This window comes from Daphnia magna, linkage group LG2 (assembly GCF_020631705.1).
Source record: "Daphnia magna isolate NIES linkage group LG2, ASM2063170v1.1, whole genome shotgun sequence".
NCBI classification, from domain to species: Eukaryota; Metazoa; Arthropoda; class Branchiopoda; order Diplostraca; family Daphniidae; genus Daphnia; species Daphnia magna.
Genome location: NC_059183.1, coordinates 554,651 through 573,914, shown reverse-complemented (window position 1 = coordinate 573,914; position 19,264 = coordinate 554,651). Strand labels below are relative to the sequence as shown.

Below are 19,264 nucleotides of genomic sequence, written 5' to 3'. Positions count from 1 at the left end.
AATTCAATATTATCCGTGTCTATTTGACTCATTACTGCAACTAGTAAATGAAAAGAGATTTAATTTTACATGGGATGTTGAGTTTGATCCTTTAATAATAGCATTCTTCCTTAAATTTATTCCGTTAGGTCATAATTGAGAGGTATTGAATTAATGTAATGTGTACATCTCTCCGTGTTCGAATGATTGGAGAGCATAGAAAAGTAAAACGACTTTTTTGAAGTGTGATATTTTATATTTACACCACCTTGTTCAATGGCAATTCATCGAATACAGATGGATACAGTTCATATTCGGTCAAAGTATTATAATTTAATAGATTTTGTAGCCCTTTCCGTTGAAGGGAATGTGGACTGGGGCAACGGGGAGTTCGTATTCGTGGACGGGAGCGACGGGGAGTTCGTATTCATGAACGGGAGCAACTGGGAGCTCGTAGACATGGACGGGAGCGACGGGCAAGTGGGCACCAGCGGGCTGGAATCCAGCATCATCAGCGGCCCAGGTCAAAGTGAATTTCTCGCCTTCAGGTGAAACCCAGTAGGAAGATCCCTGGTTGGTGTTACCGTAGACTTCCTCTTTGGTTTCTTTGCCGTAGTCATCGACTTTGGTGACGACGAATTTCTTCTGGGCCTGGGATTCGGCACGGGTAGCGTAGTCGGATTGGGCGTAGCTGCATCCGGAAAAGGAATTTGGTTTAGAAAAATCCTTGTTTCTCCGGATGAATGAACGACTAGATGGTTAGAAGTTAAACTTACTTCCATTGGCTGCTTCCATCGAGATTGCGCTCATCAGATTGGCCGGTGACGACGATCTCTGGGTATTTGTAGTCCTTTTCGTATTTCTTCTCCTCCGTCTTGTAGCTGGAAGGAGCGGCGGCAGCAACGGCCAAGACAGCGGCGATGATAAACTGAAAGAAAATAGTACAGTGCTCTATAGTTAATCTGAGTGGTGTTGAAAGGTATTGCTGGAAAAAAAAAATGTTTCGTTTGATTTCCTTACCAGCTTCATGTTGAATTCGATTGTGTGAAACAACTGATACTGTTTCTCTTCCAAGTCGTTGCTTTTATAGTTGGTGAAGGGCTGTATAGGCCACTGTCGGCTGACCCAATTGCATAGAACAGATCACATGATAGTTTTCCAATCGACTAGTATATTTGACTGATCCATTCTCTTTTTGGGGTACTCTATGTTTGACGAATGTCCAATCCGAATTTGGAAAAGATTCTTAGAATGAGTTAGGAAATAGTTTTGGTGTCCTATAATTCAATTTCGTCACTCAAGTTCTTGACTGAAATCCATTTCTGTTATTCCATGAATTTGACATGTTGGAGGATACAACGCGCAACGTTGTATTAAATTCATGTAAAAAAGGGGAGAAATGAAAAATTTTCCAAATAATCTTCTTGTTACAACATTTTTGAATGATTGTCTTGCTTTTTGTAATCGTTATTCCATAATACTTTCAGAGACGAACCTTTAGCGCCATATATATCACATTCTTGATTGCGACATGAGTAGACTACAATTATGGTACTCATAACAATTTGAAATTACTTGGAAAAAGACAATCACATGCTTTTCCCTTATTTATTTTATTTCTCGTTTGTTTTCCTTTGTGGGGTGGGGAGATCTTTTTTGTTGATGCCATGAAGGTTGAATTACAATCACCGTGTCTTTCAAACATCTTGTATTTAAGGAATCCTTGAGTATTTCTCCGAAAATGGGGTGTGAATCTAGCAAAGGCATATTCAGTTTTACTTTTTTCAGTTGGCTTTGCTTTGATCGTGCTGTGAAATGTTGCATTAAACGACAGCGTGATCAGTCGACGTTAATATGTCAATGGTTCATAGGTTTGAATCATTTCATAGACCTGCCACTAATTTAAATGCACATTTCAACAATAGTGAAAGCTTTTTGTATTTGTTTGCATAATAAAGAAGTTGCGTCATTTTATAGGCTAGACACGTTAAATAGTTAAACGAAACGATAAGAAAGACGCAGATGGCCTTCTCGTTTGGGCAGGGATTCGATTTCTCTGGCTTGGTTCGTTTTTTCAAGTGCATTAAGGGCATCAACGATTTTCATCACGCATGTGATGTCTTGGGAGAGTTATTCTAGACAATCACTACCTTCTGCTTGGTTTGCTACTGGGTTTCGGGAACCACATCTGGAAGCGGGAAGTGCCGTCCGATAGAGCGTAGCTATTGAGACCATCAACAAGAACGGAATTGTAATTAGACAGTGGCCCAAGTCATTTTAAGAAAAGCTAAAGCCATGCGATTACTTCCATTCGTTTGTGCCGTTAACGTGACGAACATCGGATTGGCTCACGATGGTGACCTCGGCGGTTTTGATGTCCTTCTCCTCCGTCTTACTGCTGGACGGAGCGGCGGCAGCAACGGCCAAGAGAAGCAAAATAAGAAACTGAGAAATGTCGTTAGAATGAAACTTGCAGACAACTTTCTTTTTAAATGCAGTAACATCCAGACATATAGTTACTTACCAGCTTCATGTCGACTCTGGATGATGAGTTAGAGAACTGAAGTTTACGGCTAGTTGCAGACGAGTTCATATAGTTGGTGAAAGGAAAGTAGAATCCAATTGCCGAACGACTGTGCCAACTGACCTAGTTTTTTGCATGACAGTATCTTGCGTTTCACTCTTTTTCCGCAAGCTATTTTTGTTTTCTTCCAGACTATCGCGTCTGGTGCATCAAATTTCTCTGTAATTTAACGCCGTGAAACGGTAGATTTAGATAGAAAATTGGGAAAATGTAGCTTTTTAATGGGCTCTTATTTTAAGCAAGGCTTCCGGAATGAATTTACTTTTGTTTTCAACGAGCTTAAAAACAAGGGCCGTTACGCCTTCGGGAAAAAAATTGCTACTTTTACAATCGAGCCTCGCCCTGAAAGCTTGGCATATTGCCAAGTGGCTGAGCCCATCAGGCTTGTCGTAGACATAGGGACGAATGGCTTGACCAACATTGCTGTTTAACACGCTGAGCAACGACTCGTTGTACAGAAATTCCCACAGTAAAATTGAATGTTCGTTGGGTGTATTTACAGTAACGCATTCGACATCTTGGACGAAGAATACATTGGGTTTAATTTAGAGGCTTATAGTCGGATAATTTAAAAGATTTTGTGGCCTTTTCCGTTGAAGGGGATGTGGACGGGAGCAACTGGAAGTTCGTATTCGTGCACGGGAGCAACGGGCAGAACGTATTCGTGAACAGGGGCGACTGGAAGCTCGTAGACGTGGACGGGAGCAACGGGCAAGTGGTCACCCTTGGGCTGGAATCCAGCATCATCGGCGGTCCAGGTCAATGTAATTTTCTCTCCCGAAGCAGAAACCCAGTAGGAAGATCCTTTGTTGGTGTTTCCGTAGACTTCCTCTTTGGTTTCTTTGCCGTAGTCATCGACTTTGGTGACGGTGAACTTCTTCTGCTCTTGGGCTTCTTCACGGGTGGTGCCATCAGACAGAGCGTAGCTAATGATTGGAACGGATCATCCGAATTAGGATTTTTTTAACGCATAAAATTATTCCAAAAAATCGAGTCTTACTTCCACTTGCTGCTGCCATCGAGGTTGCGCTCGTCGGATTGGCCGACGACAGTGATCTCCGGGTATTTGTAGTCCTTTCCGTATTTCTCCTCCTCGGTTTTGTATCCCGAAGGAGCGGCGGCAGCAACGGCCAAAACAGCGACGATGATAAACTGAAAATAGAATTCAGAATGTTTTCATTTAATGAATTTGATTGAGGGGGTGGGAATTGCTGTTTACCAGCTTCATGTTGACGTTGGTTGTTGGAATTGACAACTGATGTCTTAACGTCGACTGTGTTTGAGTTTATATAGCCCCGTGAAAGGGCCCTTATTTGCTTATGTGCTTTGTTTGGCCTAGTTTCCTACTGTGGTGGTACTTGCCATTTCACTCTTTTCCGTAATTGATTTCTTACCAGGCCATGGCCTTTGATAAATCACGTATCACTATAGCATTAACAATAGAGCAGTCTAATTTTCTTTTTCCAGTGAAAACTTCACTAGTTTTTTTGTTTGTTTTTTTTATCTTGTGTCTATTGTAAAGTAAAGATACTACCTAGACCGACTTTGCGTAACGATTTTTGAACTATCTAATTTTCGGTGTTATGTTTACACGTTTTTAAATGGATCAAATTTGCCTCGTTAAAGAAGTGGCCAATGACCCATGAGTATTGAAAAAGAACAATCATTAGCAAAATTTCTCGCACATCCCTCGCTCATATGCTGTGTTGCACCATGGAAGATGGCTATTGATATCTTTGCATTCAAGCGCTATGCTGTTAGCTTTTGAAGTGCGTTAAAATTCCCCACAAAATCGATTCTTCTTGTGAGGTTGCGTTTCGTAGCGATAATTAAAACCCTATTTCTCGTATTTTAAGTACGTTTTTATTGGAAAATTTAGAAAAGGAAGAGAAAATAATAATTGCTTGAAAAGAAAGTGATCCCAGAAATCAATCATGGGTGAATTCACTTCTTTGTCTTTTGTTTAACCTATGAATCCGTAACGATTCTCATTCGTTCTTATAGTGAATAGAAAAGGAAGGAAAATATTGGTCGATATTTTGCTTTTTATTGTACAAAAGTATTCTATAATATCACATAGAATACATTGAGGAACAAACAATTACTTAATAATTTAATAGCCGGGTCCGGTGCGGGAGTATGGGAGAGCTGGGGCAACGGGGAGTTCGTATTCGTGGACGGGAGCGACTGGGAGTTCGTATTCATGGACTGGAGCAACTGGGAGCTCGTAGACGTGGACGGGAGCGACGGGCAAGTGGTCACCCTTGGGCTGGAATCCAGCATCATCAGCAACCCAGGTCAAAGTGAATTTCTCGCCTTCAGGTGAAACCCAGTAAGAAGATCCCTGGTTGGTGTTACCGTAGACTTCCTCTTTGGTTTCTTTGCCGTAATCATCGACTTTGGTGACGACGAATTTCTTCTGGGCCTGGGATTCGGCGCGGGTAGCGTAGTCGGATTGGGCGTAGCTGCATCAGGAAATGAAAATTTTGTTTAGCAAACTTCTTGCGTCTCCGGGAAAATAAGGGATTAACGATTAGAGGCGACACTTACTTCCATTGGCTGCTTCCGTCAAGATTGCGCTCATCAGATTGGCTGGTGACGACGATCTCTGGGTATTTGTAGTCCTTTTCGTATTTCTTCTCCTCCGTTTTGTAGCTGGAAGGAGCAGCAACGGCAACAGCCAAGACAGCGGCGATGATAAACTGCAATTGAAGTACGAATTTAGTCAACTTAAATTTGTATTTATCTGCTAAAGTATTAAAAATGAAATCCTGCAATGGTCGACTTCTTACCAGTTTCATGTTGAAGTCGGTTGATTTGTTGGAACAACTGATACTTTTTCTCAAGTATCGCTGTGCTTTTATAGTAAGTGAAGGGCGTGCATCGTATCTGTGTATACACCCGTGTGGTAACTTCCTTGCAATCGGACCGTGACCTAATTCTTGAATATTTTAGTTTCATTTGGTGTTGTGTGTGCGAACGAACCATTCACTTTTCCCGCCCTATCTAACACGTGAATTTCTTAATATTGATGAATGTTACTAGTTCTTCCGCATGTTGTACCACTCGTTTGCTGACTCTTAGTTATCCAGTCTCAAGGATTGATTGTCGGTATTCTATAGCCCCCACCCTGCATAGTTTTTTCATAACTTTCATATGAATAAAGAAAATTCAGTAATGTTTTGCGTATTGATTAAATAACTCATCTTAAAGGTGAGAAACCTTTAACTATTCGCAATGAGAAAATTATGTAATAAAAAATTCGTACTGTTTGATTTGAAATCCTTTGCAAATTCCAACGGAAGGGTCAGAGGCTAATTGCTTATTGTAAGAAGGTTCTTTTACAAGGCTATTTTTCTGTCACAGACTTTACACATCACTTTATGGAAATTGTCTCTTTAAATATGGAAGATTACCAACGTAACCGTATAATTTTCGCTTTTCAAATCATGTTGGAACAATGCACTTGGAATGGAGTGTGTTTGCCACTCGAATTCTCTTATAAAACGTTACGTATCTTAAGTTCCAGACTAGTTGATGTCTAGCATTTCATACTATGGAATAAGAAAACCACAAGGGTCAAGAGTAACTCACAGTCTTATACTGAACTATATGTAAAAGGAGATTTTGCAGATATTCTTTCTGCCTTATAGTTGACTTTAATTCAACGCAGCTTGCTGATTAATGCTTTGAGATAAAAATACGTGGAGCCTATGTCTTTTCACAAAAAAGTGGCTAAATGCTTCGTCAACTCGGATGTTCTTTATGTATATTTACACCAACATATTCAATGGGATAGTATTGAAAATGTGGATAAGTGCTTCATTCAAGAAATAATAATTTAATAGATTTTGTAGCCCTTTCCGTTGAATGGAATGTGGACAGGGGCAACTGGAAGTTCGTATTCGTGGACGGGGGCAACAGGGAGTTCGTATTCATGGACGGGAGCAACTGGGAGCTCGTAGACATGGACAGGAGCGACGGGCAAGTGGGCACCAGCGGGCTGGAATCCAGCATCATCAGCGGCCCAGGTCAAAGTGAATTTCTCGCCTTCAGGTGAAACCCAGTAAGAAGATCCCTGGTTGGTGTTACCGTAGACTTCCTCTTTGGTTTCTTTGCCGTAATCATCGACTTTGGTGACGACGAATTTCTTCTGGGCCTGGGATTCGGCACGGGTAGCGTAGTCGGATTGGGCGTAGCTGCATCAAGAAATGAAATGTTGGTTTAGCAAAATCCTTGTTTCTCCGGATGAATGAACGACTAGATTGATTGGAGGCGACACTTACTTCCATTGGCTGCTTCCATCGAGATTGCGCTCATCAGATTGGCCGGTGACGACGATCTCTGGGTATTTGTAGTCCTTTTCGTATTTCTTCTCCTCCGTTTTGTAACTGGAAGGAGCGGCGGCAGCAACGGCCAAAACAGCGGCAATGATAAACTGGATATCGAAATGGATTAAGTAAATTAATAATTTGTTTCTTAATTTTCTTATTGAATTGAAGTGATCTGACTGACAATGGTACTACCACATACAACTCACCAGTTTCATGGTAGTATGAAGTCGGTTAGCTGAAAGTAACTGATACCTTTTGCATTGTTCATCCCTTTATTTATACAACTGGCATGTAAAATGCACAACCTACTCTTGACCTAGACTTTAGTTAGTCTTGCATTCAAATTCGAACAATCACGTGATTTGTTGATCAAATGCACGTGCACAAAAATATGGGTGTTTCCTTGCGGCTCTAACCCTCCTACTTTTTCCGTTGCTTTTCCAAGTTGACGACGCAAACTCTCCCAAATAACTTTCCCTTTTTCTTATTCTCTTTATCTTCTATTGTTTCATCTTGGCAGATCTTTTTTTGCCGAAACGCTCATCTCCGAACCTCCTTGTACAGAAAAAAAACTTGTCAGTAAAACCGACTGTATTGCCTAAAGTGATCGATTTGATTCAATTATTTCAAGTTCTCCGGAGGCCCTTGCTCGTGTTAGCCTAGTTCCCATTCATCGCATTTCTAACCTTGTTTGTGGTTTAAGGGGTAGTTAGATTTCTATTCCTTGCCAACGAAGACCGTTAGCACAATAACAAAATAAAAAACGTGTTTAGTAGGTATCTACGTTCAATGCCACGGTCCTTTCACCTGATAGATAACCTGTAGCTGTTCAGAAAAAAACAAAAATGCTGTGATAATTTCTCAAAGGGACAAGGCCTCTGCGTGACAGTTTTTGAAATCACATACCTGTATAACTCATTCATGTGAAAAACTACGTTTACGTTACCGTCCTTCCCAATGTGTTGTTTCACGAATCGTGCTGTCTGCAACTTGTGTTACCTATTCAAAGGAGTACGTGGAATAGCCCGTTTTAATTTTGCCACATTACCATTCCAGTGAAACACGTAACATGATTTCAATTGCCCCAGAAGGTTGTTTGTTTTCTATTAGAGAAAGAGAAGGTGTCGTTTCAGGTGTACCCTATTTGACGCCTTGCTATGTACGGAAATGAAGTGATTATCACCTTCCTGAAATTCCAACATTTCCTTTTCGATAGCAATTCATTCGCCTTAAAATGTGGAGCCAACACGAAAAGCTGGGTTCGTTATCATCGGGCGTGTCGTTTTCCCCCTGTGTCCAAACGTTTCGTGACAGCAGTTTCTGCGAATTATTTTCATTCCATTTTATGCCCATTGAGCGAGAAACTGTTTTGTTGCACAAAGAGAAATTCCATGTCCTACCGCATTCTTTAAAATGCATCTGATTTAAACAAATACAACATTTTCTATTGTTGTTACAAGTCACCTGTTATTTATTTTAACCGCTTTAAACATTATTATCGTTGCAAATCAATAGTAATAATGTTGAGAGCCATCCAAGTCATTCCCAACTTTGCCCAACGAGCGCTCATTAATTCAAAACACGTCCGCAAGTATTTAATGACATCAGCACTGCTGGAAGAAGGTATATACGCTCGATTATGGAATACAGGCTGACCCTATTGAGGATAACAAACACTTATGAGTGTATCCACCCTCCATATTAGGGGCTATTACCTTGTCCCAATATTTTCACCACCACGTCGAAGACGAGGACGACGAAATTTCTGTTTTTTTGGAACTTTTTATTCTGTGATATGCGAGCAAAGAGATTGCGCTGCAACAGACATCCATTGATCCATATGTATTACTCTCAAGAAAGGTGAACTTTCTCTTATTGTCACAACACATCAACTACATATGCTCACTTGTACGAATGTCCATTAGATTTCAATTGCACTAAAGGCGATGAAGAGAAAGTCAATGAATGTAATTCGCCGGTTAAGACGCAAGAAAACAGCAACACACGTCATATGACGTCACAGTAGATGACATCGACTGTTTAAAATGATCTTGCAATTTATATTAACTTTCATTTCTCTTTTCCTAGCTTGTTGGCTTGATTAAGAACAATATAAAATTGATTTCTTTTTCTAATTTCTGTTTCCTGATAGGGATTCTTGCGAAACTGCATGTCTCACTAGTCTCATCAACCGACCCAACTTTTTTTCTGAGATTTCTCCCGATAGATGACGGCATTTTCGCGATGGGTCCTCTATTAATCTTTTACACGTACCTTCGAAGTTAGGACATGGAAATTGGTATCGTGTTGTAGAGCAGATAACGGAGCAGTCCATTGTCGTGTTTCCGTAATTTTATGTATGCTAAACGGTGAGAAATTCCCGAGCAATTTAGACGGCCGACCCGAGTTTCGGGTATGATATTTTTGACGATAGATGGCGTTTAGATGAATAATCCCGATAACTAGAGAAAATCAGGCCGTGAACCTATTTTTGAAGACCGGGCTTCTTGCGTCGCCTAGCAACGAACTTTATATGAAAGGCCGTGTATGAGTAATTTCTATTCCGTTTACGTTAGGTCGTTGTGTTTTGTGTTAGTGTATCGTTAATCCCGTTGCTTCTCCGCGTGTGGAACTTATGTTTTCGGAAATTATGGTCGGTTTTTCCATTTTTACGGAAATAATGGTCAGTTTTTACACACATAATTTTTTTCGCCATCCAGTGATCCTCAACGTATCCTTCACTTTTATCTTAATCGTCCGTACAAATAGCCAATTCCAGCACCGCATCAACTTATACAAACTAAGTATGCCAATCATTGAAGGAAATGGCTAACATCAATATTATTCGATTGTTCCGAATAGGGATTCTTGCGAAACTGCATGTCGCACTACATGCCAAACAGTATAATCAAAAAATGACTGCTAATCTCGATTTAGTAATTGGTTTCCTCGTTAAATTAGCCAATTTAAAAATAAATTTTAGAATAAATGAAAATAAAGTACTGTTACCACCCCAACTTTATATTTTGTTGTTTACGTTAAGTTAAAAAAAAACTATAAGGCCAATTGAAGAATAAAATTTATTTCCGTGATTATCATTCGATTCTAAATTGAAATTATGTATTTTAAGAGAAAGTTTAAATTTGACCTAAAATAGAAAAGTGGGAAGAGTAAAGCCTTAATTAATCAAGTAATACTAGATATCTTATCAATAGATGGCTACACTGTTTAGTGGATCGTCTGCAGTAGAAATTTATGGTTCATCAGATGACAGATGTAGCCTAGTTGTTAGGGATTCGAGACGTGTTCAGCGAGGAGTTAATAAATGTTCAGTGCATTCCGTTTAAACATTCTTTTGGCTACTCGTTAATGCACTGAAATTTGCCATTTTTTTGTACCAACCTGAGGGATACTTTTTCAAGACAAACACGTTTGTTTGAAAGATGATTTTTCACTAGACGTCATTTGAATGTACAGCACAGTATATTTGCATGTTATTTCTTGCATTTTTTATTTACTGCCAGACAATGTTTTCATATCTTAAAAGTGTAGTTCCTATCCACAGCCCCCAGTCCTACAGTGTGAAAAATAGACAGTTGAAAAAATCTGCTCATTGTGCTTATCTGCACAATGCCGGCTTCATGTAAGCAATCGTGAAATGACCTATCAACAGTAATTTTGGTTTATATGCGGCTTTCATATGCAAATCTATGACATATTTATATTAGCTAAACTCTTATTGAACATAGGACTACTCAGTATTAAATTACTCTCCCCTTATGGAAATTTGTAGCTGTGGGCTTTCTTTAGATGACTCTTATATTGGAAATATTTTCCTGCTTCTTGGAACAAGGATCATAGGATGTCTTGATGCCAATGAAGTGTCATTGGAAAGATTGTAAAAAGATGGTAAGGTATTCAACAAATCTGTAATCATGTTAATAAAGTGACTTTTTTGGTATTCTTAAATTAACAGGAGAAACCTAAAGTTGGAGGACAATACATTTGTTTTCCGTTACTAGTTTTGAAAAACAAATGGTAAATTGGTAAAATGAAACAACATGTGACCTATTACTTTGAATAAATTGTTTTCAAAAGTGGAGATTGATTCCAAATCTTCAGCTTCCCAGGCAGACACCCACCCACAAAGCCATGGGTCATAGATGATATTCACAGCGGGCACGACTGCGTTGTAAATTGTTTTTCCCTTTATCAAAGCCAAGCAGGTATAACACAAATGTAATTTTTTTAATTGTTTATATAGAATTATGTTGCTTCTTTGCTTCAATGGACAGCAGATTTAGATCACGTGTCTACTGTGAAAGAGATCATGTGTCACAACAAAAATGGCTCTCTCCGTTTGCGACATCAGACCTACCCAATGTGTCATTCTGATGCAGAACTCTTGAAATCAAGTTGAATGTTTTGAACCATCTCAGGCCAAAGCTGAAGTTCGAGGTCTGTCGGTTGTTTTTTGCTTGTAAACCCATGATTAAAACTAATTGATGAGCAATTTATTGTCTTGTTTCAGAGGTATGAGAAAATTCGTCGCTTTTTGGTTAGAGTTTCTTCGCCGTCCAATGCATCAATTGGATTGATGTTCACTTCTTCGACGGCATTGCTCATGTAATTTAATGACTTTGTGCTTCGAAAAAAGTTGTACTTATCTTCAATTTCTAAAAGAAAACTTTGATGCATTATTCTTATCTCGAGATTATATCGATCCGCAAAGGTAAATCGGAAGAGGATATTCTTTTACTTGACAGAAGAACGATTATTTAAGCATTAACAAGTCATCCACATCCAAACAGATCAAATGCACGAGGTATTCCACATCGTCCGGCAACTTACTATCCAGCCACGCATCCGTCAACAGAATGTATTAAAGAGGAAAGTAATTGACTAAATGCCGACTCGACGATTTCCATGCAAGATGAATGTTATAAATCCAAGGAGATCTGGTGAGCAGGATGCAACGGACTTTGTCGTGTCAAACCATTAGCTGAATACAATGAATACCATCAGTTCCCCAGAACGAGAGGTAATACTATTGAATACAAATTGATAGAAAAACGTTTATATATTGATCCGTGTTTCGTTTCCTTTACATAGGTTAATAATCATACTTGAATCAAAAGAGGCATCAAGTTAAACGAGATTTTAAAATTATAACAGTTGGAAGCGCGTGTGGTTGTTTCGAAGAACGCTACCTACAACGTTACCTTTCGTTGCTGATTCGTCTCGAAGATAAAATAAGTTATTTTTATAAATTGAAGTGCATATCTGGGCTCCCTTCTTTTCTGTGGCCCCGTTTCCCCTTGACTTATGATAAGCCCGTAGGGGGTCAAGCCCCTACTGTGATCAGCAGCAAAGGTTGTGAGTGCGCTGTCCGGAAAGGGGACGTGGGGGTCCTCAAGTTCTATGATATCATTGGAGGGCGAAGAGGCTACCCACAAATCCGAATTAACGGTTAATCGCTCACGTAAAAACTTGTCCGAAACCTTCCATCCTCTTCCGGCTTCTCTTAGCCACTCCCCGGGTAATCTCCCCGGGGGCTCAAATTCAATTGAGGCAGTGTCTCGGCTTGTCTTGGTTGATGGTCAAGCGGAGACACTGCCTCAAACTACTAACTACTACTTAAACAATACAAATATTTAAAAATATTAATTTGGTGTTGTTAAATGTCATGCATGTTCTTACATTTTTAATTACATTGCAGATTTTAATTTGAGTTCCATTTATTCCACACGTATGAATGTGTATTGTCTTTTACTTTCTAATTGGGTACTTTATCATTCAACATGTGTTTCTTGGGGATTGAACCCACTACCTTTAGCTTATACAGTCAATGCTCTACCATTGAGCTACAACTGATAGTGTTATGAAATCTACTACTCTTGCACGTTGCTGTGCCTAGATGAAGTTGTACATAAAAAAGCATTTGAATTTTTTACCACCATTATATTTTCTGTCTTACTTCGTATTCATCTTGTGATATTTCAGGATTATGCACGCGCAGCGTAAAATATCCTCCAAGATCCGCTTCAAAAGTTGTCGGAACAATCAGGTATCACCTTGATCCACTCGAGCACTGTCTCATGAACGTACCATTAAAAAAAAAATACAACTGTTTTTAACTAGATTTTAATTAGAAAAATGAACACTTATACACCTCTCGACTGTTTGTGTAGTGAGATTTAACCAGCCTTTTAGTTTTCTTTAAAAAAACCATGATTAATAAGATCGGATACCCTGGGTTGGAGCAAAGGATAAACGGAAAAGACGATTACTTTTGGCTCAAGGGCAATGTACTAATTTAGCGAAATGACTATTTCGACCGCATCATTGACCATATAATGCAGTCGAGGATTAATAAAGAATGTTTCTATCGAAGGTATTGAAAATTCAATCGGTTATTCATCATAAGAATCTTGCTAGCCTATCTCGTATCTCTGGCATGTGTTTATCTGTAAAAATAAATAAATAAATGCATGATTCTTACCAGAATTGTTGTGGTACCGCCAGCAGTGAGTCATCTTTGCCAGCCTCGATACACACGAATGATCCACGGAACTAGAAAGAAACCACTCAAAGATACGATCATTCTGCAAGCAATTATTCAATTTCTCGAGGCAATTTCAGTTGAGCTCTGTCTTGCAGAATGGGCTCGTATCGACTGGTTTCCGTATGCAGATTGATACATTCAATTGCTGTAAACGTACGAATAAAGTCGGAAAAACTCGTACAAAACTGGCTGTCAGCCAGCTGTATGGATACGAGTCGCTTCCCTCGCTTTTAGCTAATGATACGGACCTGTCCCAGCTTTTTGCTTCGCCACGTGACCAGTCAACCGTGCTCTCGCCGTGACGGACATAAGGGCAACGTAAACGAAGAAGCGGTACGCTCTCTTCCGACAGTGTGTCAACCTTATTGGCAGCTCCACGATAACGATAACGCAGTTCCTCACATTGATCGAAGTAGATGTGGTGTATGCGCATCTGATTTTCTAAATGTATTGCCGGACACCCAAAAAAGGCAAAAGTGCAAGATGAAAGTACCAAATAAAAAACGTTTCAACTAAAAATTACCAACCATGGAAGTCCACATAGCCGAGGAAATTGTGCATGATTTTTGACGTTGCAAAGATGTTGTCAAATGTTAGATATCGTTTTCTTGGGAGAAAAGTTCACTCAAGTCTTGGACATAAAATTTTCCACTTAAAACTAATCAATACAGCTTTTTAGAAGATCCGTATTGACGGTTTTCATTTTCCGACGAAGAACATGAACATTGCCTTTCAACCAGATGACAAAAACGCAAGCATATGCATTTGTTTTATTGCAACAGCGGCAAAAAAAAGAAGGGTTCCTGAAAAAAGAAATCTTATTGCTTGCTCTATTAGGAATACATCACATCAAGTTTGGTTATCCCTTAACGATAAGAGGAAAATAGACTCTGGCATTGGAAAGATTATAAAGAGAAATAAGATAAGTTGAAGTATTTCTTCAGTTTTAATTAACTCTTTCAGATTTACTAAATTCGTCTACAATGAAGGAATATTCATGACTTGAATGATATATTAACATATTTCCCCTTGCTCTATCATATTCTAAGATAAATATGATTAGTGTTTCTTTCCAAGATCAAAAAGTTCTTCCAGACTTACTAAAATCGTCCCCGTTGAAGAGATCTTCACGACTAGAATGGTTGAATATTTCGTATTACAATATTTCCCTTTATAAAGTAGGTTTTTGACGAAAAGTGCCACGATGTGGGGGTTTTCGACACTAAACTGGAGAAAGTTTGATATGCAAATTTGAAACGTATTCTTCAGCGCAAATGATACCTGATTTTTTCAATATTTTCTTTGGGCAAGCGATATCCAGCAGCATCTATAACTCGACGCTCCATGGGTTTCTTAATAGGTAGCTGACGTGAGTCGAAGAAACCATGCAATACACAGTCAAAGTTGGTATCTGCTATTTGTCGCACGGCTATTGGTCTAAAGAGCAAAAAGTGCGAGAGGTTACATTCGTTTTCGATGGTTTGTTTCGTGGTTTCTGGATTATTACTGTTTTTCAACAAATGATGCTTGGAAAAAAAGGATATGTAACTGGTGACATCTTTGACACCTGAGTAATCATCTTGAAGTGGCATTGGGCCAATCAATTTTCCTACCTTGGAACATTGGAAGTAATGACTAATTTTTTTTGCCAGCGAATCTCCATAAGTTTGTATCATCACCAGGCATAAATTCAACTTTACGTGTCACCTGCCAACCTGCCAAATTCCAACTTATTAAGGCTAATGTTTCAAGGGAAGATCTGGAAGCAGAACACTGGCATCAAATCCACCTACCAACTGATCCCACATGGCCATTTCCATAGGGAAACCTAAATTTCAAAGAGACAAAGATCCAAATTCTGTCATAAGTTCACGAATACTACTAAGTATAATTCATTCACATTCTGCTAATACTGATCAGACAAAATTTGGCAGCCAAGGAGCATGTTTCACGAGAATCAAACGGCAACTCCTGTTGTCACATCATAAAAAATAGCTTTTTTTTGCTTCGCTAAGTTAGCAGACTTCCAAAGATCTCCAGCTACAGTACTACATGCCGCTTTTAACGAAGAACGTCATTCTGGCTTTTCGACTACATATACAACAAAATTTATGCAGAAGATTAGAACTAAATTCATGCAGAAGATCAACATACTTACTGGTTTCAGTTAATTCGCTAATTAAGACTCCAACTGAACTGCTCCATGTCCATACTACCAGCTAAAATTCCAATCGAAGTGACTGATCAACGGCGTAGAATAACCAGTCAGTGTCAGTTGCAAGGCAACGCACACGAAGCCCCGACTTAAATGATAACTTAGCGGCCTCATTTCCCCTAACTACGTGACCGACGCGCCATCTCTCTGAAAAAAACTCGGGTCGCTCGTAGATTGCGCGGCAATCCTTAATTGTTGAACCGACAATTAATACGACCTCTTCGTTTTTCGTTAGTGTCCGCGTTATCTTCTCAACAAGGCCACGTCAATTTTCGCGACATAACATCTAAAATAGGAAAATGTGTAAAGGATACGTACGAGACCCCGAAAAAAATCGAGTCGGCCGACTAAACCGCTTCGCACTCCTCCGTCGTTCAGCCGAAAAAACGAAGACTTGACCGCGGATTTCTTCGTTCATTCCTCTACAAAACGAGACCGATTTCAGCGGCACAGCGTCGAACCTGAAAAAATGAACGGGAGATTAGTGCCAACACCAACTTGGTCTCCGCGACGGAAGGGTCGAGACCGTCCACACCCAGTGGGACTATCCCGGCCCTCTGATTGGCTCTCTTCACCCTTACACCTTCTATGTCTTTCTGCTTTCCGTTCCCACATTTTCCTGATGTACACAGGGTTTTTTCTTGGGGCTGCCGCTTTGATTTGTTTGTTTCTTTCATGTATTTTTATTATTTACATTTATTGTTTGTTCTTTATTAAGTTTTACAAATACAATATTTTTACTTACATTAATTGTTTTTTCATTTTATATAATAGATTGAATTAATTACCGGTGTGTTTTCTTAAATTAGTGTAAATTGTCATCCCATGGGCCTTTGGGTTGGGGGTTCCAAAACCCGATCTTGTAATGATCGGGGAAACTATAAGTCCAAAACTTAAAAACTTATAGGAATGGATATATCTGGATAAGATCTTTCCATTTCTGCAAAAATATTAAAAACTACTTATTGGAAGAGTAACCCGATTTGCCATTTTTTAGCGGGTATCTTGTAATCCCCCCCCCGAATAATACTTAATATTTAAATAATTTTTGGGGGAAAACTATAAGACCAAAATTAATAAATATTACAGAAATGGATAGCCTTATCAAGAGCTATCCATTTCTATAAAATAATTAAGACAATTTTCATAAACAAAAAAATTTTGGGCAAGAACTTTTTGTAGTTTTTCGCTCTAGAGATATACTCGATCCTATAGACTTAAGTAATAATTTTCATTGTTTTTGAAACTTTTTAGTGCATGAATATTTTTTCATAAATTATAGAGAAATAGATAGCCCTTATCAAGAGCTATCCATTTATATAAAATTTATTAATTTTGGTCCTATAGTTTCCCCGAAAAAATTATTTAAATTTCCCGTATTACTGGGAGATAAGGGTTAACTTAGACTCGCTAAACTGCACCGACCTACCTGAAAAATGCCGAAGCGGTTTACTTCCCAATAAGGAAATTTTGAGCAATATTTTTACAGAAATGGATAGATCTTATCAAGATATATCCATTCCTATAATTGTTAAAACTTTTGGACTTATAGTTTTCCCGATTGTCCCAAAATCAGGTGTTGAAACTTTTTTTCCCCCACCAACCCAGTTCCCATGAGGTTCATTCACAATAATTCTGATGGAAACACACCGATGTTTAATTCATTCCTGTTTTATAAATTGAAAAGCGATTTAATAAAGGTATAAGTAGTGTAATAGCATAAATTAATAAATAAAAACAAAAACGAACAATAACAAAAAATATTCATACACAAAAAATTTTTAAAAAATTTATATTGTTACTTAAGTCTATTGGATCTAGTATATATATACTAGAGCGCAAAAACTACAAACTTTTTTTTCCAAAATTTTTTTTTTTTTGAAAATTATTTTAATTATTTTACAGAAATGGATAGCCTTACTAAAAGCTATCCATTTCTGCAAAAATTTTTTATTTTTTCCTTATAGTTTTCCCGCAATAAATTATTGAAATAGACGTATTTTTATGAGGGGGTTCCTTTGACCCGCTAACCGCACCGACCTACCCGTAAAATGGTGAAGCGGTTTACTTTCCTAATTAGTACACCCTAAGCAAAATTTTTGCAGAATTGGATAGACCTTATCAAGATTTATCCATTGCTATAAGTATTTAAACTTTGACATATAGTTTTCCCGATTCTCCCAAAATCGGGTTTTTTTTTTTTTTTTTTTCCCGTACCCCACCAACCCAATTGCCCGTGGATGACAATTCACAATAGTTATAATGAAAACACACCAATATTTAATTTATTACTGTGCTATAATATTTAAAACGGTATAATGAAGATACAAATAGTTTATTAACAAAATAGTAAGTTAGAAACAATAAATATAAACATAAATAATCATAAATAAATAAACATGAAAAACAAACAAATAAAAGGGGGGGCCCCACTTCTCCACACACCCCACGGCCCCACAGGCCACACACCACAAGCAAAAAGGGGGGGGGGGGGAAAGGGGGGGGGGGGGGAGAGAGCCAATCAGAGGGCCGGGATAGTCCCACTGGGATGTACGGGTGACGGTCTCGACCCTTCGAGACCGTCTCGCGGAGACCAAGTTGGCCAACACTCCGAATTCGAAGCGCCATCAACGCCATCTATGGGGCAAAATCTCATAAAAAGTGTCTGTCGGTCCACCGGTCGTTGTAAAAGGGTTGGGGAAAATGTTGGGTATAGTGCAAAGAGTTTTGATAGAATCCCTATCGGGAAATTGATTTTCTCGTTAAATCTTTCGTTTTCAAAGGAAAATAAAATAAAGTGCTGCTAGGGCACCAGCAAATTTTTTTTATTTTTATGTATAGTTCAAAAACTTTAAGGCTAATTGAAAATGAACTTGATAAATACTATAAAAACTAGGAAACTATACACGATTAGATTCAACATTTAACGAGCATAAAAATGCACTTTGTTTTCATGTGGGACTTCTACTTTTTGAGTAATTACAATTAAAAAGGTATTTGCGCTATAACTACTTTGCTTACGTTTTATTCAAAAACTACATAATTAACGGGAAAGCTAATATGTCAGCTAAAATCAGCGTTAAAATTTGAGTATTAACGTGTGTGTTTTTTGTCGAATTCCAAGAGATGTCGTTTTTTGCAGATTTTGACAAAAGTGGTAAGGGTATAGCCTTCCCACTTTTTCATTTTTTTCAAAATTTTAGATTTACTAAAAAATACATGATTTCGATTTGTAATTAAACAACAATCACGATACGCAAGTTCTTTTTAACGCGAGACTTATAGTTTTCTAATTAAAAGTAGAAAACTACGCTGCAGTGTTGGCGCACTAGCAATTCGTTGATCCCATTTATTCCAAAAACAGCTGGCTTGATGAAAAAACAAATATTTTTCCCGCATTCAGCGTCAAATTTTGATTAAAATGTCCAATTTTTTTGCGAATTCCGGACGAAAATAAGAAGGCTATAGCCTTCCCGCTTTTTCTTTTTTTCAACTCAGGGAAAGTGGGTTAAACGGTGTTACAGCATAATCACATGTATTTGCTTCCAATTCTTATCTACAGTAAATACGTGCTTGAATTGAAAAGA

General features: G+C 38.5%; 5 protein-coding genes and 2 long non-coding RNA genes across 20 annotated transcripts; 1 reads left to right on the top strand and 6 right to left on the bottom strand.

The window, feature by feature from the left end:
* Positions 1 to 98: 98 nt before the first annotated feature.
* On the bottom strand, positions 99 to 1,156 carry LOC116915482 (larval cuticle protein 65Ag1). Its single transcript, XM_032920640.2, has 3 exons — positions 1,000 to 1,156; positions 756 to 907; positions 99 to 670 (listed from the first exon to the last, which is right to left on the bottom strand). The coding sequence occupies exons 1-3, from the start codon at positions 1,006 to 1,008 to the stop codon at positions 313 to 315; spliced, it is 519 nt and encodes a 172-aa protein (XP_032776531.2). The 5' UTR covers positions 1,009 to 1,156; the 3' UTR covers positions 99 to 312.
* Positions 1,157 to 1,899: 743 nt separating this feature from the next.
* LOC116915541 lies at positions 1,900 to 2,655 on the bottom strand. The gene is made up of 3 exons (XM_032920701.2): positions 2,504 to 2,655; positions 2,285 to 2,424; positions 1,900 to 2,201 (listed from the first exon to the last, which is right to left on the bottom strand). The coding sequence occupies exons 1-3, from the start codon at positions 2,570 to 2,572 to the stop codon at positions 2,126 to 2,128; spliced, it is 285 nt and encodes a 94-aa protein (XP_032776592.1). The 5' UTR covers positions 2,573 to 2,655; the 3' UTR covers positions 1,900 to 2,125.
* A 383-nt stretch (positions 2,656 to 3,038) lies between these two features.
* On the bottom strand, positions 3,039 to 3,923 carry LOC116915486 (larval cuticle protein 65Ag1). Its single transcript, XM_032920643.2, has 3 exons — positions 3,783 to 3,923; positions 3,564 to 3,715; positions 3,039 to 3,489 (listed from the first exon to the last, which is right to left on the bottom strand). The coding sequence occupies exons 1-3, from the start codon at positions 3,789 to 3,791 to the stop codon at positions 3,132 to 3,134; spliced, it is 519 nt and encodes a 172-aa protein (XP_032776534.1). The 5' UTR covers positions 3,792 to 3,923; the 3' UTR covers positions 3,039 to 3,131.
* Positions 3,924 to 4,590: 667 nt separating this feature from the next.
* LOC116915489 (larval cuticle protein 65Ag1) lies at positions 4,591 to 5,515 on the bottom strand. Its single transcript, XM_032920647.2, has 3 exons — positions 5,356 to 5,515; positions 5,114 to 5,265; positions 4,591 to 5,028 (listed from the first exon to the last, which is right to left on the bottom strand). The coding sequence occupies exons 1-3, from the start codon at positions 5,362 to 5,364 to the stop codon at positions 4,677 to 4,679; spliced, it is 513 nt and encodes a 170-aa protein (XP_032776538.2). The 5' UTR covers positions 5,365 to 5,515; the 3' UTR covers positions 4,591 to 4,676.
* An 800-nt stretch (positions 5,516 to 6,315) lies between these two features.
* Positions 6,316 to 7,258, bottom strand: LOC116915484 (larval cuticle protein 65Ag1). Its single transcript, XM_032920642.2, has 3 exons — positions 7,104 to 7,258; positions 6,850 to 7,001; positions 6,316 to 6,762 (listed from the first exon to the last, which is right to left on the bottom strand). Exons 1-3 carry the CDS (start codon positions 7,110 to 7,112, stop codon positions 6,405 to 6,407), a joined length of 519 nt encoding a protein of 172 aa, XP_032776533.1. The 5' UTR covers positions 7,113 to 7,258; the 3' UTR covers positions 6,316 to 6,404.
* Positions 7,259 to 10,126: 2,868 nt separating this feature from the next.
* Positions 10,127 to 12,278, top strand: LOC116915569. Of its 5 annotated transcripts, none has more exons than XR_006643085.1 (8): positions 10,128 to 10,368; positions 10,445 to 10,569; positions 10,647 to 10,806; positions 10,874 to 11,123; positions 11,196 to 11,355; positions 11,429 to 11,629; positions 11,709 to 11,938; positions 12,010 to 12,278. It is a non-coding gene; the product is annotated as an uncharacterized LOC116915569 (long non-coding RNA). The 5 variants fall into 5 exon arrangements; XR_006643082.1 differs by having other exon boundaries at positions 10,129 to 10,569; positions 10,874 to 10,935; positions 10,996 to 11,123; XR_006643083.1 differs by having other exon boundaries at positions 10,127 to 10,569; positions 11,193 to 11,355.
* Positions 12,279 to 12,686: 408 nt separating this feature from the next.
* On the bottom strand, positions 12,687 to 15,908 carry LOC116915553. 10 transcript variants are annotated; one of them, XR_006643074.1, is made up of 8 exons: positions 15,621 to 15,908; positions 15,363 to 15,553; positions 15,256 to 15,290; positions 14,970 to 15,177; positions 14,744 to 14,899; positions 13,990 to 14,689; positions 13,070 to 13,903; positions 12,687 to 12,988 (listed from the first exon to the last, which is right to left on the bottom strand). It is a non-coding gene; the product is annotated as an uncharacterized LOC116915553 (long non-coding RNA). The 10 variants fall into 10 exon arrangements; XR_006643075.1 differs by having other exon boundaries at positions 12,688 to 12,988; positions 13,400 to 13,903; positions 15,621 to 15,897; XR_006643073.1 differs by lacking the exon at positions 12,687 to 12,988 and having other exon boundaries at positions 13,086 to 13,903; positions 13,990 to 14,506; positions 14,564 to 14,689; positions 15,621 to 15,884.
* Positions 15,909 to 19,264: the final 3,356 nt, after the last annotated feature.